This window comes from Micropterus salmoides, unplaced genomic scaffold (genome assembly GCF_014851395.1).
Source record: "Micropterus salmoides isolate LMB-PRFRI ecotype aquatic unplaced genomic scaffold, ASM1485139v1 Ms_hic_scaffold_5, whole genome shotgun sequence".
NCBI lineage: Eukaryota > Metazoa > Chordata > Actinopteri > Centrarchiformes > Centrarchidae > Micropterus > Micropterus salmoides.
Genome location: NW_024044237.1, coordinates 24,267,284 through 24,283,609, shown reverse-complemented (window position 1 = coordinate 24,283,609; position 16,326 = coordinate 24,267,284). Strand labels below are relative to the sequence as shown.

At 40.9% G+C, this 16,326-nt stretch overlaps 1 protein-coding gene across 1 annotated transcript in view; it reads left to right on the top strand.

Moving 5' to 3' along the window:
* The window catches only part of diaph2 (diaphanous-related formin 2), a 434,333-nt gene extending 419,758 nt beyond the window's left edge, over positions 1–14,575 (top strand). Inside the window, exon 29 of the mRNA XM_038699417.1 lies at positions 10,506–14,575. Within this exon, the coding sequence (XP_038555345.1) occupies positions 10,506–10,570 (65 nt within the window). The 3' untranslated portion in view covers positions 10,571–14,575. The remainder of the gene's footprint in view (positions 1–10,505) is intronic.
* The last annotated feature ends 1,751 nt before the right edge of the window (positions 14,576–16,326 follow it).

The following is a 16,326-nucleotide window of genomic DNA, read 5'->3' as shown; positions in this document are numbered from 1 at the left end:
AAACCGTAGATCAGTGTTTAATTGTAGTGGAAATTCTCCAGCTCTCTGTACTGCACATCCTAATACCACTAGATGTCTAAGCTACACTGTGTACTTCAGTGTTGTGCCAAAGTAAAGAGATAATGTCAAAGTGAAATAAACGAAAGAGGTAAAGAGGTGAGCAATTCTTAGCAGTTTCAGGAATTTATTCTCAAGGATATTTGTTTTCTTTCATGGTTATACTTGGGTTGAAGCCTGCCTCTTGAAACTTGACTGCTGAGAGGACAATCATGAATGGGAGTTTTGCCTCAGGCACTGATCGATTGCAAAAATGTTTTCATATAACTGTTCATTTGGGCTGTGTGTGCCTCCGCTGCATCCCAGAATGCCAAGAGGCATTGTTCCGTGACTGAGGAATCATGTCCAGCAGAGATATTTTAAGGAGATTTCTGACCCTGGGGGCCGAATGAGGAATCTGTACTGCGAGTTGTCTGTCAGACTAGTTGTTTTCAATCAAAAGTCTAACAAATGTTAGCCGAGCTTCAAAGAGAACGATGGATTTTTTTTTTTAACCACACACAGATTCATGCAGTGCTTAAAGTGCATATAGTACACACAGGTTTCACATTCACAAACACACGCTAAACCCTGCTGTTTTGTCCCTGGCAGACCTGTCAAAGCTTACCCACCGAGTAGATAAACTAATACTTCTTGCCTCTCTAAAAAATGAGAATTTGTATATGAACATGTGCAGTCATTTCCTACTGAAACTTGTTTTGTGCCAAGCAGTGAGGAAACATTACTCTCAGGGCAAGCTCCTTTTAGTGGGGTAGTTAAGATGTAGTAAGTGAACATGTGCACATTATATATATATATATATATATATATATATATATATATATATAAATAATGTGGAAGCCTGACAGACAAAAAGGCTGCATTTATGCATAGTATGCCTGACAATAAGAGCACTACGAGTAGAGATGGGGCTACTTGTAATAGGGGGGGGGGGGGCATAGCACTCGAAAGAAAATCAGCCCTGATGCCTTTTTTTTTTTTTTTTGAGTGATGTGCACAGCCCAGTTTTTGTCAAAAGGAGTCTGGAACATAATGGAAACTAGGGATAGAAAGTTGTGAGAGGCTGTTGGGGGAAAGAATGGCTGTATTGACTATCTGGGTCAGTCACCAGAATTGCCAAGCATGCACACCAACGTACCTACTGAGATAGAGTGGTGATAGAAGCATGGAAAGATTAACCACATCCCTGCGCTGTCAAAACCGATTGCATGTGTTATGGCCACCCTGCTCTCTGCAAACCTCTCCTTGTTACCGTTTATCTCAACAGACTGTCAGTTAAACTCACTTTGCCTCCAAATCCTGTATACAAACTGTCAAGCAGGAACATGAACTTGTATACATGTATGCCTTATCTGAATACTGTTAGATTTAGCATCTATTCCAAGTTGAAATTTGTTGTTAGTGTTTTATATTGTTTTCTCTGCTTCCTGGGTTTATAAATCACAAGTGACTTTTTGTAGTAAACATTGGACATGATGGGGGGGGGGGGGGTTAAAAAAGGGAAAAGAAGGAGAGCGCATATGAAGGAAAGAGAGAAAAGGCGAGACAGAAAGAAAGACAGTTTGTATAAGGGAGTGAGGAACACCGAGTGGGAAAATTTCAGTATCTTGCCTCAGCATGTTTATCCAGGCCTGTCTTAGGCATTTCCCTCTGTCATGCCATTCTGATCGCCTTTGCCTGCTATGGCATGCTGAGCAAACACACCAAAACACATCAAGCGCCGGATTGCAGCCCCCTTGCTCTCAGATCCCCTGACATCTGTACTCTCCCCTAATTTGGGTGAAACACTGGCTACAGGTCAGTTAAACTTGAGAGAGTACAGCCATGAACATAAACATGTTTATTACTCAGGGAATTTGTGAAAGTCATTTTAGGATATACAGGATATCAATAAATGAAAATGTTGGTGAGGCAGAATGAGAGAAACTGGATTATATCAGTATAGTAAATTAGATCAAACAGATGATTAAAAGAAAAGAAAATGGTATTCAGTGTTGGAGTCTACCAATCTTCCCAAACTTTAACACATCAGCCGAAACATTGTTTTACAAAAAAGATGTACACAGTCAAAGTAAAAACTTTGAGTGGAATTCCATGGCATTGATAAATCACAGTGATGGTAAACAGTTTTGTAAGCAGCTATGTTAAAAATATTTCCCTATTGTCAAGTTCTGGTATGTTTGAGACATTTTCAGCTCCTGCCCAAACTTGAAAATGGCCTGATTCAGGATTGAAGGACGCAAGGGACAACTCAATTATCTTGTTGTATTTTATTTCCAGTTCTGTAGTAGTAGGGACAACAGGTTGATAACCTTAAAATAAATGGCAACAGGCATATGCATTATTCTACTATATGTCTTAAATAAACACAAATTGAAATAAGCATTGTATATCCTTTTTGTAACAGCAATCACAGTTCTATGAGCACAATTAATTCTAGCATTATCAAAATAAACTTCAATTTATATGAAAAACCCTCAAAAACTTTAATTCAATTAATTAACTTAAAGTGGTGCATTAAATGACAATCTTCCATTTAAACACAAACAGAATCAATTGGAAATATCAATATATTTAAATCAAACTTCATGACTCTGCAAATCACTAACACTACAAACTAAAGCACTGAACAAGCAACTACAATTCTACAGTGCATTTGTATAACATGTCAAAATGGGGCACAATTTTCCTACCAGTTGTGTCTTCATGATCTGAACCATGAGCTGAATTGTCTTTTTCCTGCTGAGACAATGAATCTGATTTCCTGCCGTCTTTGGCTTATATATTGGTTTATAATACACTGCTCAAAGAAATAAAGGGAACACTGAATATACTATATTGAATGTGCTGACTACAAAATCACAAAAATTATCAATGGAAATCAAATTTATCAACCTATGGAGGTCTGGATTTGGAGTCACACTCAAAATCAAAGTAGAAAACCACACTACAGGCCGATCCAACTTTGATGTAATGTCCTTAAAACAAGTCAAAATGAGGTTCAGTGGTGTGTGTGGCCTCCACGTGCCTGTATGACCTCCCTACAACGCCTGGGCATGCTCCTGATGAGGTGGCGGATGGTCTCCTGAGGGATCTCCTCCCAGACCTGGACTGAAGCATCCACCAACTCCTGGACAGTCTGTGGTGCAACGTGGCGTTGGTGGATGGAGCGAGACATGATGTCCAGATGTGCTCAATTGGATTCAGGTCTGGGGAACGGGCGGGCCAGTCCATAGCATCAATGCCTTCCTCTTGCAGGAACTGCTGACTCACTCCAGCCACATGAGGTCTAGCATTGTCTTGCATTAGGAGGAACCCAGGGCCAACCGCACCAGCATATGGTCTCACAAGGGGTCTGAGGATCTAATGGCAGTCAGGCTACCTCTGGCGAGCACATGGAGGGCTGTGCGGCCCCCCAAAGAAATGCCACCCCACACCATTACTGACCCACCGCCAAACTCGTCATGCTGGAGGATGTTGCAGGCAGCAGAACGTTCTCCACGGCGTCTCCAGACTCTGTCATGTCTGTCACATGTGCTCAGTGTGAACCTGCTTTCATCTGTGAAGAGCACAGGGCGCCAGTGGCGAATTTGCCAATCTTGGTGCCAAATGTCCTGAACGGTGTTGGGCTGTAAGCACAACCCCCACCTGTGGACGTCGGGCCCTCATACCACCCTCATGGAGTCTGTTTCTGACCGTTTGAGCAGACACATGCACATTTTCTGGCCTGCTGGAGGTCATTTTGCAGGGCTCTGGCAGTGCTCCTCCTGCTCCTCCTTGCACAAAGGCAGAGGTAGCGGTCCTGCTGCTGGGTGTTGCCCTCCTACGGCCTCCTCCACGTCTCCTCGTACTGGCCTATCTCCTGGTAGCGCAATCCATGCTCTGGACACTACGCTGACAGACACAGCAAACCTTCTTGCCACAGCTCGCATTGATGTGCCATCCTGGATGAGCTGCACTACCTGAGCCACTTGTGTGGGTTGTAGACTCCGTCTCGTGCTACCACTAGAGTGAGAGCACCACCAGCATTCAAAAGTGACCAAAACATCAGCCAGGAAGCATAGGAACTGAGAAGTGGTCTGTGGTCACCACCTGCAGAACCACTCCTTTATTGGGGGTGTCTTGCTAAATGCCTATAATTTCCACCTGTTATCTATTCCATTTGCACAACAGCATGTGAAATTGATTGTCAATCAGTGTTGCTTCCTAAATGGACAGTTTGATTTCACAAGAGTGTGACTGACTTGGAGTTACATTGTGTTGTTTGAGTGTTCCCTTTATTTGTTTGAGCCGTGTATTTCCCAACCATTACAAAGTTCAACAATTTAAATTTTTATTTTACTTTCTTAGAGAACCTCTTCCATAAAATCTTAATTTTTCTTTTCAGTTTTTGTTACCAGAAGCAATATGACCTTACTATGAGTTTACTGTTAACTACGGTAAACAGTGTCTTCTTGCAGCAGCAGGAAAAACAACAACTTTAGGGTTCAAATCAGTCTGCTCTTTTTTTGAAAACCTTCATCACTATTCTTCTTTAAAAAAAGAGTAACTATAAGGTTGGCTGAGTAGCTAAGGCACAAAACTGAGACAAAGTCCAATTATGCAGGTATATTTATTTACCAGTGAAAACTAACAATCCCGTGTAGCAATATGTACAGTGCAGCCCTAGCAAAAGCAAATAAGTGAAGAAAAACAATATTTGGAAATAAATAAAAAGAATAACTAACTAAACCGAAAAACTTGGAAGAGGAAAGACTCAGCTCTGCACTACAATGCCCCTTTAACTCCTGGGCCCTTGTGGCTCTCCCTGCTGGCTTGTTTCACAACTGAACTCCCAGGAACTCCAGCCTCCAGCAGGGTCCTGCTACGAGACAATGATTACTGTTTGCTAATCAGTTATTTCACAGGAGATTAACACATGGTCCACACAATATCCTAACATTTACAATTGAATTACAGGACATACTAAAACACATTTTAGACAAGTACTTATTCAACAGCCAATTAAAATAGCATTGCTTGCTGGAAACCAAATGAACCCCTCCAACTCTACCATACTTACACCAAGTATCTCTTTCTATAAGCCAATGGCACACAGGAGTACGGTTTCAAGGTCCAAAAAGAGATGCAAACAAAGCTGAGGAGAAACAGGTGATGCACAATTGGTTTTCCTTACTGAATACTTTTGACAATATATACAAATGTTTACTCAAATTGCTTATTTAAATAAATTCAGTGTGGTTTCTTACACTGTGACCCACAATAGAACAATATATTAACACTATATGTCTGTGGGCCTCCCGACATTAAAAAACAGGAGTAATGATGACTATGTGGAATCATACTATGCTAACACTACAACACAGACACCTCCAAGCTGGCTTGATGTCATTATTAACAGAAGTGGCTATGCAGCCTGTGTGAGTGTACATCTTACATCTTACTTTCTGGGACACGGGCTAATCCCATGACACTAAACCCCCATCCCCCCACCCCATGTGGGGTTTTTAACCCTTGAATCTTCTACCATGCATTGGTTTGTATACATTTCAGCTGCTTGTTATAAATCAATGAGTGACTTGTAACATCAGATAGAACAGGGTCATGCTTTCTTATTTGACCCACCATCCCCATCATCTTCCCCTCTTTTTTTCCCCAGTTCTCCACAACTGAACTCAGATTTACTTGAGCTGCACTATTTTTTCCTCCCCTGCTCCTTGTTTGGAGTGATTACTCTTACCAGTGAATGAGGGGCTGTGTTTGCAACGACGAGTTTTGCGATACCCAGCCCATAACTTTCAGTAGGAAGAAATAGCTTCTCTCCCTCTGCATCCCATTTATATACCGTATCTTGTTTCTGTGTAGGGAGTTCCATTACTCTGTAGCTTGGAAGCTGGCAGTGGGGAAAGTGGTAAGGGAGGTGGAGAAGATGAAAAGAGGTGATAGAAGGTTGCGGCTGTTACTTGTGCTGCAGATGCTCTCCCCTTTCGACAGAACGCAAACACAACATGCTGATGCACAGCGAGCAGAGATTTAATCAGCTTTATTATGTTTTATCTCATCAAAATATGAAGTGCACTCTGAGAGAGAATATTAGACAAATGCAGCAACATGTCAGAGCAATCATGTCATTGCTCACTTGTTTAGCACAAAACAAGTTTGCAAAGATTTGCTCAGACATTCTAAAATAGATGCAGCTCCAGTCCTATGCCATGATCCATCCTGTTTGCCTTCTGCGGCTATTTACACACGCGATTGGTGATTATGTGAACCTGACCTTGTTATTGTGGCCTTGATGAATGTGAGTACCATGTTTAGATGTTGGCCCTGGAGTCTGATTCTACCCAGATGATATTTAACTAACACAGCATAATCCCTCCAAAAGGCTTCCTGTTTATACTGGCCACTGAGAGGTAATTCCTCAAAGTATCCCATGTTGAACGCGTTTGATAGATGACTGGCAGCTTTTCCCTGTATTGCGGATTGTAGAGCCTTATCATGATGTAATTCTGCGTAATTAGCTAAAGATGACAGTAACACAAAAGCCATTATGGTATTTAATCTCTTTTGGGGAATCCACTAGGGAAACCGCGGCTCTATCGTCTATCATAACATGAAATGACATCTCACTGGAGGCCCTCCAAACAGTCAGGAGAAGGTTGAAGTTGACTGCACCGGCTTAAGGCCTCTGCTTTAGCTGTTCAGTAATCTTGGCGTACTCTCCTCCTCCTATTACCCTTGTCTTATTCAGAACCTCTCCCTTGTGGCAGGGATCATCATGATATACATGCAAGGATATCCTTGTGTGTAAGAAACAGAGTGTGTGTGATTTCCTCAAAGCAATGCACTGAGCCGTTTCTCTGTGCACCGCTTGAACACTTAAGAAACAATGTATTTCCTTGTGTGTGTGTGTGTGTGTGTGTGTGTGTGTGTGAGAGAGAGACAGAGGAAGAGATAGTGTGTGTGCATGTGTGTGAGTAAAAGTCAGTGACTTCCCCCTCCATCTGCCCACCCTCATTGAAATCCTCAGTGCATTTAGTAACATTTTGAGAAATGGTGCCAGCCAGCATTTAATTAAGTTCTAGTATGCCAGCATCTCCCTGCTCTAACATGGAATACCTGCTCTTCTTTTTGTCAATTTCTTCTTCTGTTCTTGTGCTCTCCTGTGTCGTGCCTACTGTAACTCGGAAAGATGTTGCCTCTGGGAGAAGCAGGTAAAGAAGCCATCAAACCCAATGCGAGTAGAAAGAGTTGCAATCAGTGCTCAAAAAAAAAAAAAACTAGAGTTAGTCTTTTGTGTGGATCTCTCCTGCTATCCCCATGTCTCTCTTTGTTTCCCTCTCTGTCTGCATGTGTGCGCGTTTGAAGCATTCAATTCAGTAGAGGCTAGTAGTAATGTTTCTCTCTCAGTAGAAATGGCAGCTGTTTGTTCAATTGTTGTGATAGATTGATGCGGGGTGGGGAAGGATGGGCTTTTATGCACCTGCAGATAGGAACAGAAAAGTATTTATGAGAAGCCAATAGCTGTCCGCTCAAGGATCCTCTGATGGGAGATACATTTTGCTGCAAGTTTTTTCTCGTTTTTGCTATGTCTTTGACGGAAGCGTCCCCATGTATTTAGGCAATTGAGCAAGACACAGTTGCCCCCAAGAGGTCACTTTTCATTTGTTATTCCAAAAAAGGGGCCTACTGTATGGCATTGTTCCTGCGGGGTTTCAACAAGTGGTCACTCTAATGGTCTGCAGTGTTTTTGGTTTGCACAGCATTCAAAATGGCTGCCTCTTCAAATAACAAAGCCAGTGCTCTTGTTAAGTGCACGGTGCTCATATTAGTATGAAAACACCTGCTCTTTGAATCAATACCAAGGTTAACTATAAGTACGCTGTATTGGTGAAGAGAGCTGATGACAAGTGCCTCTGTTTTAGCGTAAAAAAATATCAAAAATGGTTTACTGTTATCAAACCACTTGATACAGACCATCAAAATGATTTTTGAGAATATATGTTTATTTCACAGAGCTCAAAGCATGAAAGATGTCTGTTTCCTTCTGTCATGAAATGTGTTCAAGGGTTAGGAGAAAGGATTTAGGGGTTGTAGGTTCATGAAATGAAGATTTCACAATTGATAAATAGCAGTAACAACGAACAAAAAGATAAAGTGTGCTGTCTATTCCCTGATTAGTTTTGGGATTGTAAATATAATCGATCTAAGCCTGTGTTGAATTAAACACTGTGTGTTTTTTCCGGGGCTGATGATGGAAATAGCTAAAAAGTAAGCCATCTTGCTTCCTTGTCATGTGTGTTCAGAGTTGCACATATGCAGTATTGATCGGCAGGATGTAGCGACAACGGTATAAGATCCTAGCGATGTGTAGGCTACAAGCCATATGGAATCATACGATTTGCTGTGGCGCATATCCATTTCAGAAAAGCAAGAACACCAAATCTAATAATTTCTAAATGTGAATCCTCACGATAACTTGAAAAGGTCCGAATGGCAGAAAAATGCATTATGTACTCACCCTTTCCTAAGTTGGTCTCAAAACAGCATATGTGGCAGAACAGACAGTTAACTCTTGTCAAACAGCGAAATTAGTCCAAAAGATTGCGGCGATAATATGAAGTAGGTCTACTTTATTAATCCAAAATATAGAATTCCTTCTCCTTGCTATGCAACAGTAATACAAATTCTAAGACAGTGCTGAAGATCTTTGCACCCTGATTTCAATAAAACAGTTTAAAAAGGTTGGTTTGATGGTGGGTATTGGTGAATAAAATGTGACTCAAAAAATTTACATGTTGTTGTAGCCCTTATTCAAACCCCCGGTAGTTGTATTTGTTTTAGATTTGTTTGTGAATTGTTCCAGTTTGCCTTTTATGAGTTAACTTGTCTCCAAATTCATTTATTGTTGTTTTGTATAGTCTTCTCTTTGATCTTTTTCCCCATCCTATTTACAGTAATAGATGTAGCCCAGGATGACCCCACATTAGAGACAAAGGGTCTGCATCCTCCCAGCTCTGATTTTTATGCTCCTCTTGCCCAGAAATGAGGTTACAGCAATTGGGCTTGCAAATGATTGGCAGGGATGGATTGTGTATGATTACTTCTTTTTTCCCTATTCTGTCCCCTTTCCTTCTTTTTTGTGTACTATGGATGTTTGTCTTGAAAGGAGGGATGTTGTATAAATCCTATTTACAGACTGAAGCACAACCTGTGGATGTAAAAAGAGTCTGTGGATAAGTAGTGATGTATTGTATGGACACACTGCATTAACGTGTTAACTTGACCATCACCTACTGTATATGAACCTACGTTAAACCGAAAGCAGCAGAGAATATGGAATTTCAATCTGTCTTCCTTTCACTCTTTATTTTCTTTCCCTCCCTATTCCTCCCTCTCTCCTCCTGTGCACCATCTGCATGATGCTTTGTATCCAATCTGAAGGAGTGCTTTCTGTTCCGGGTAGGAGTCTCTCTGTGTGTGCGCACGTTTGTGTATGTGTTCCCAGCCATCACAGTCACTCTCAGCCCATTACCTGACATGATGGATGGAGCGAGTGCCATTAAACAACGCCCAGCCCGGGACGCCTGGCACCCTACAGCTGGCACTGAGTAATGGGCATAGTGGTGGCGGCACGCTTGGAAACACCAGGGAGTCCTGTGTGGGTGTGCCTGCAGTCATCTCCATGGCTATGCTTCCTGGTTCTGTCCAGCCCCACCTGCCACCTGGCTGCCCGGCGGATGCCATGGTCATTTCTGGGCAGACATGGCTGGATAGCATGGGAGGCAGTGTTTGTATGACTCTGTCATAGAACTGGCAACTGAGAAAGTACTGAGAAGTGATACTGGCCCTGCTTTCAGACCACAAATACTGCGGTGACACATTCAGTGCCGGATATTACTGGGTGTAAAGCAGCCACTTTAAACTATTTTTTTTACTTCTGATTTTATTCATTTTTTCAATCAAAGGTTGGTATCCCACCATAAACCTTATGTTCTCACTGTATAACACAAACAAGTATTGCAGCCCTTGTTCATTTTCTTTTTGTGTTTTATATGTACTATATATGTAGTCTTCTGCCTCCGCTTGTTATTTGTGTATTTACTTTGTCCTCTGTGCATCTGATGTAAAAATCATTGAGGGGCTCTTGAGTGGAAGCCTGGATCAGGAGCTGAATAGAGTTACTATGACACCAGACACAAGTACCTCAACTCCAGCCGCTTCTTCTGTTTCTCCGTCCTCCCCTGCTGCTCTGCTCTCAATCAGCCTGGATTTGCTTCATGTTGTTTCTTCTCTCCCTTCCATCTCTTTTCTCTGCCTCCCTTAGTTTCTCCATACAGTCTTTCATTTAGTTGAGCTTCTGTGTGCCAGTATGGATCAATGAAACAACACTTTCTTGCTCATTCTCAGTCTCACTTGGTTTCTTCATTGTTTCTCCCACCCAACAGACAACCGCCGCGCAGTCCTGGAAAGGTCTCGTTCACGCCACAACGCAAATCACCAAGCTCGATGATCACCCGCGCCTACCACAAGACGCTAGATAAGTGCCAAAGAGGCCTGCGAGGTGGAGACCTGGAAGACATCTGAAGGAGGGAGAGAGACCTGCCCTCACTGTGGCACACACCCCCCCACACACACACACAAAAGCACCCACACACAGCTCCACATATAGAACAAAAATGGCTGAAGAATCTACAGTACATCACACACAAATATTTCATTTTCATATTCTTTGTCTGATGCCTTACATATTTATTCAATACTTTGTCATTACTCAAAATGTTCATGTTCTCTCTAGCTTGTTTGACTTATATAAAAAAATAAAAAAAACACATTAGGCTGCTGCTGCTTGAAATGGAAGGTGCTCATTGGTTGGAAATTCATTTTGATTTTGAAGGATTCTACTTATCCTTTTTTAAAATCAGAATACTAAAGTTCACATACAGGTTTGACAGGATTCATGGAGTGTATTGAAAATATGACATTCTGCCAAGGACCACACCATAGTGGAAGCTCATAATCTTGAAAAGCATACAGCATACAGTACATTCAATGAAGGGCCAGCTGTCCTTTAAATGGAAGACAGGGATTCAACAGCCATGTTGGCAAGCCTACCACCTGCTGACATTTTCTTCAACAAGTCACCTCTCAACAGAAGAGGGAATGGTGGCTTAAAACAGTCGATCCCTCCTTCAAAACCAACATCAAGACAATATTTCACTAATAAATGTACAGAGTGCACATGAGTCATTTAAGTTCTTAACATATTCCACAAAGCCACGAGAGCTGGCCCCTGTCTGCGCTGATATTTCAGAGCATGTGACTCATGGATCTTGAAACTGTAATCTCCTTTGTGACAAGATGCATGTTATTTTTAGTTGTGTAATATCTAACCCATGCCTCTGGGTGCTGATCTCTCTCCCAAGGTCGCTTTTGCTGTTAACATGAGAGACATGTTTCTAAATGCATATAACTGCCTAAAGGGAGCTAATGTGACCCTTTGACCTTTCTTTCGGTCACACAGGTTGTCAGTGGGGGGGGAGTTTGATTATACAAAAGGTGTTGTGTTTTTAATATTGTGTTTTCAATATGCATATCTCTTTTTAATATCAAGGCTCTAAAAATAAGTCCAAAATTATCTGTTTGGAGACCTGCACTGCTCAACTGAGAAATCCCACAGCAGATTTTCTTTGGATTTTTCCCCCCGTTTTCAAAAAATAAATAGTTAGATAAAAATAAGCTCTGTGGGAAAAAAAGCAAGACATACAGTGTCATATGAACACACTTGGTTGAACAAGATAACATATTTCACTATTTTGAACAGACATGTAATTAATGTAAGCAGCTTAAAAATCACAGCTGAGATTTCAATTGATACATTTATATTGTAGAAGAAAATATGAAATGTTTTTAGGCTTATACGAACCACAGGAAGTATTTTATTCATACATTTAAAAAAAACCTTTGGGGAAAAAGCACTCCAAATCTACTGAGGGAATCCATGGCTCAAACACTAAATGGGTTTAAGAACTACAAACTGCATTACTTTATTAAAGACGTTTCCTCGTGGGATATGTGTAGTCATAAACTAAATACGTTACATCTGTTTTCAGTAACATCTCCCACCTGATGAGGCTTTCAGCGTTGAAACAAACACCTGATGCTCTGTGTTCGTGTGCAAAATAGAATAGATAAATAAACTTTGCTGTGAGCTTTGTTGCTCTGTAAGGACACACTGTCACACGGCTTCTTCATGTGAACTATTTATTCATATATTCATGCCTAAGGCAGCCCTGTCCCCTCACTGCCCCTAAACTGTAAGCAGATGCTACTAAAAACAACCACTGAATCCACATGGAGAGTGGGCACGACCAGAATAATCGACTATGGGGCACAGAAGACAAGATGATGCTTGTCTTAACAAGTGAGTCTCCAAACGCCCTCAAATTCCCCAGCACTAATGGCATAAGTGACCCTTTTACCAAAACATGAGTGACTTTAGTAATACCATAACTCTGCTTTAGGCTTTGTGTGCCTGTGCATTTGTGTGTGTGCACCATGCAAGCTCAATAATCGGAACAGGAACCCAGGCAAAATAGGATTCAGTGTGCTTGACTCCTGGGCTGAATAGATGGAGATTTTTCATTTAAACAGTCTGCTACCGCAGCTTGTGATGTGTCTGTTTCATGATGCTTCCTCTCCCAGCCTGCATGCTTCTAAAAATGCAATTTTACACATCATCTCGGCTCAAGGTGCATCCACAATGCTTCGAGAAGTCTGCATATTTCAGAAGACAATAATTCTCCTCTGAATATAAGGTTCGAGCAGTCTCACAGAGTAAGCATAGAGAATGAGGTTTCCGCATAAGGGATTCTGCATAGATAGGAGTTTTAAGGATGTGTTGTGTACAGCAGAGATCGAGCCATGAAAGGCAGTGATTTTCTTTTTCTAAATGCAACCTGCCCTTTGTCCTCAACACCACCATGGCTGTGCAGTTTAAAGTATTGAATAAGACCCCCCCCCCATGTCTCTGACATTTAGTGTTTTTTCACATTCTGATTGGATATTGTACATGCCGCAACAACTAGCAGTTTGTGGATTAGTATGTAATCAATTCAGATTATATTTCAAATGTGCCAACTTTATTTTTCCGTATGTGTGGACGACACATTCCTGTGTTTTTATTTTGTTTTGTGTACCAAAAGGGAGCACCGGTCTCTTATTGAGAAAGATTGTACAGACATAAAATCTAGATTTATTTTATTTTAGCCACTGTTAAACATTGATCCAATTAAGTCATTGAAAGTAGGAGATGTTGATGTGATTTAAAATTGATAGTCATGTGGTATTTCTTATCTTAAACAAACATCTTTTGTAAGATGTGATTTATTTGGAGTAATAAAAAAAACAACATTTATCATAATGCCATTGTAGAACGTAATAAGCTGCGATGTTAGCCATTGTAGAAGTTACAGCTAATGCTTCTTTCCTGCAACAGTGATCACTATGAAAACATAGTTATTTGACTGATGCAACACAACACAGAATAGCAAAAAAAAAAATCATAAAACAAACTAGGTTTGTTCGTTGCCATTCAATGCATAACGCTTAAAACATGAAAGTTCAATTAAAGTGTTGCAATAAAACGCAACACAGACAACTTCCAATTAAAAGAGAAACTTCTACATTGACAACATTCCTCATCATCCCTGTAAGTGATCGTTGTATTTCTCTCCCCATCCCGTCGTTTAGAATAATCAGAATTATGTGTTTTTTATAGAAAATAGCAAAGAGAGTCTTGAGTCAAAGAATCTGAACTGTTCCATCATTTTAGTGTGGAAAAACAGGCCTCTGTGTGTTTGGGCCGATCATCCCATTGTCTTTTAGCTTGTTACTAACAAACCTGAACTGATGATATGACTTGTGCTAATTGTAAGAACGAGGAGGCAGGGGTATGAAGGATTAAGCAAAAACTGTAAATTGCAATTGTGGTGTTGATTGGATGCAAGTGCTTAAATTTGAAGAAGAAAAAGTTGCTGTGTCACTTACACTAACTGTGCACTTTACCTCACAAGATATTCTGCTCAGGCAGAGGAAGAGTTGTTTGAGATGTTTGAATCCGACATTGCCACTAACAGAGTGAACTATGTGCAAAGTATTTCTTTTGGTAAATAGTTCCAGCTGCCACATATCCAGTTCTTTCCTGCTTTGTTAGAGCTTACTATTGATTCTTGGAAGACCAATTGCGGCTGAATCAACAAACAACGCTCACAACTGTTGACAAACCCTGTCCGACCACGATGTGTAAGCTGCCATATCCCTGCCTACTCTCCTTGTTGTCATTGAGTATGTTTTATTGTCTTAAGAAACATTTATATTTGTAACATTAAGTTTATTTGTATCCTTAAGAACATGAAAAAACAAAATGGTTATGCACACTGTCCTTGCATAGAACATGTAATGGAATATGATATTAAATAATAACCACTTTGTCATATAAACTGATTTCTGAAAGATACTTTGTCTTGCATTTATGTCTTAATGCATTTACTTGTTCACACGTCACAAGTATTGAAATATTTCTCTATCAAAGCTTCTTTTTTTTTCCTTTTTTTTTTTTTAATATTTGGGTCTAAAATTACCTCCTCAGTTTACTTTGTGTCAGGGCAGAAAATACCTGCTCCACGCTGACTTATGGACAGGGATTACAGAGAGCTCCAGGTGTTATAACATGATGAATGGGACAGTTCCTACCTATAAAAGCAACATTTTTGGACCTTGGTGTACCCACTGCTTTATCTTACACAGTGTCAAAGGCAAAGTGATAATGCTGTCATGTCCAACAGCAGCTTAGGGAAATTACTACAGTCAGAAAATACATATCCAGAAAAATTGCCCTTTTTAATCATTTTTCAGACCTTAAATTTTCCCCCGTGACTACAAATTTTCCTCCTCAAGTTGGAGGACAAGGAAAGACAGCGTGGAAATTCAATAATTTGTTTGGGTGTTGTGATACTGAAGGATTTAATGCGATAACCAGGGAAACATTTTCTGTGGAGTTCATCTCTTGTAGACAGTCAGGAAAACAAGCATTGTGCCTGATTCTATTATAGGCAATCTGAGTTTAAGATGAATAATAAATGTAAGACCATATTTCATTTTAGTATAGCAAACGTGGGGGAAATAAACTCTGTGTATGTGTGTGCACTTGAATTTGTGAGAGGAATTGACTCCTCTTTCCACACCCCTGTGTTCCTCCCTGTCTGGCGGGCTGTCTGAGTCCCAGGAGTGAGTTTCAAATGGCAGGGCAGAGCTGTTCCTGTCCTAACCTCTTCACGTTACACTCCTCCCCCTTCAAACATGCTCAAATCTAATGGCATGTTCCCACTGCGTGTGCCGTGTCCCACTTCTCTGCTGCACCATGACATCATAAAATAAAGGCTGACACGGGGAAGTAACCCCGTGGCCACAAGGGCCTCTCTCCCTTTGCAGCACACACACACAGAAACACACAAAGCTGTATTCTGCGAATCTTGGGACTGATCTTCTCAGAGTCACTCCTCCTCCCAGTGTGCAGCCAGACAGATGGAGATTCATCTCTCAACAAGCTGTGATCTGTGTTTAGAGATGTGTGCTGCTGAACACAACTCTAATTAGGTTTATTGTTGATCTTGGGAGGTTAATTTGTACTTGGCTGCAAGTAAACATGCTGAAAGAGGCCAACCTACTTCCTTAAACAGAACCAGCATTGCAGCTATAAAGAAGGGCGGCTTTTTCATCTTCTTGACTTCCAAGGTGATTCAGAAGGATTATACTCCCATGCTATATTTGTCTGGTCTGGTTTAATTGTGCTTTCTACTGAGGGTGAGAGATCTGTCTTGGTTGGGATGGTAGAACTAGGAAGGAGACACAGAAGTGTGTTTGTTTAATGAGCTTAGATGTACAGTTGTGTGTGTGCGGCAGGTATTACTGATTTATTTATTTTATGCTGTTTTTTATTTTATTTTTACAACCTCCAGGTAAGTAGCCTTGTCAGAGCCTGAGAGATAAGCTAGGCCCACACAAGTTCTCTTCTCTCTCCACCCTTTTTTCTTCACGCTATACACAGTGGTGTTTCTAATGCGCCTGGTGACAGATCAGTTGTCAGCGGGAGTACAACATAATTATGTTTCATTTTGCATTTCCACCTACTTGAGAATATGCAAACATTATGGAGATGAGACAAAGCAGACAGTAATGATTCCCTCCTTACCTGAGCTTATTCTGTCT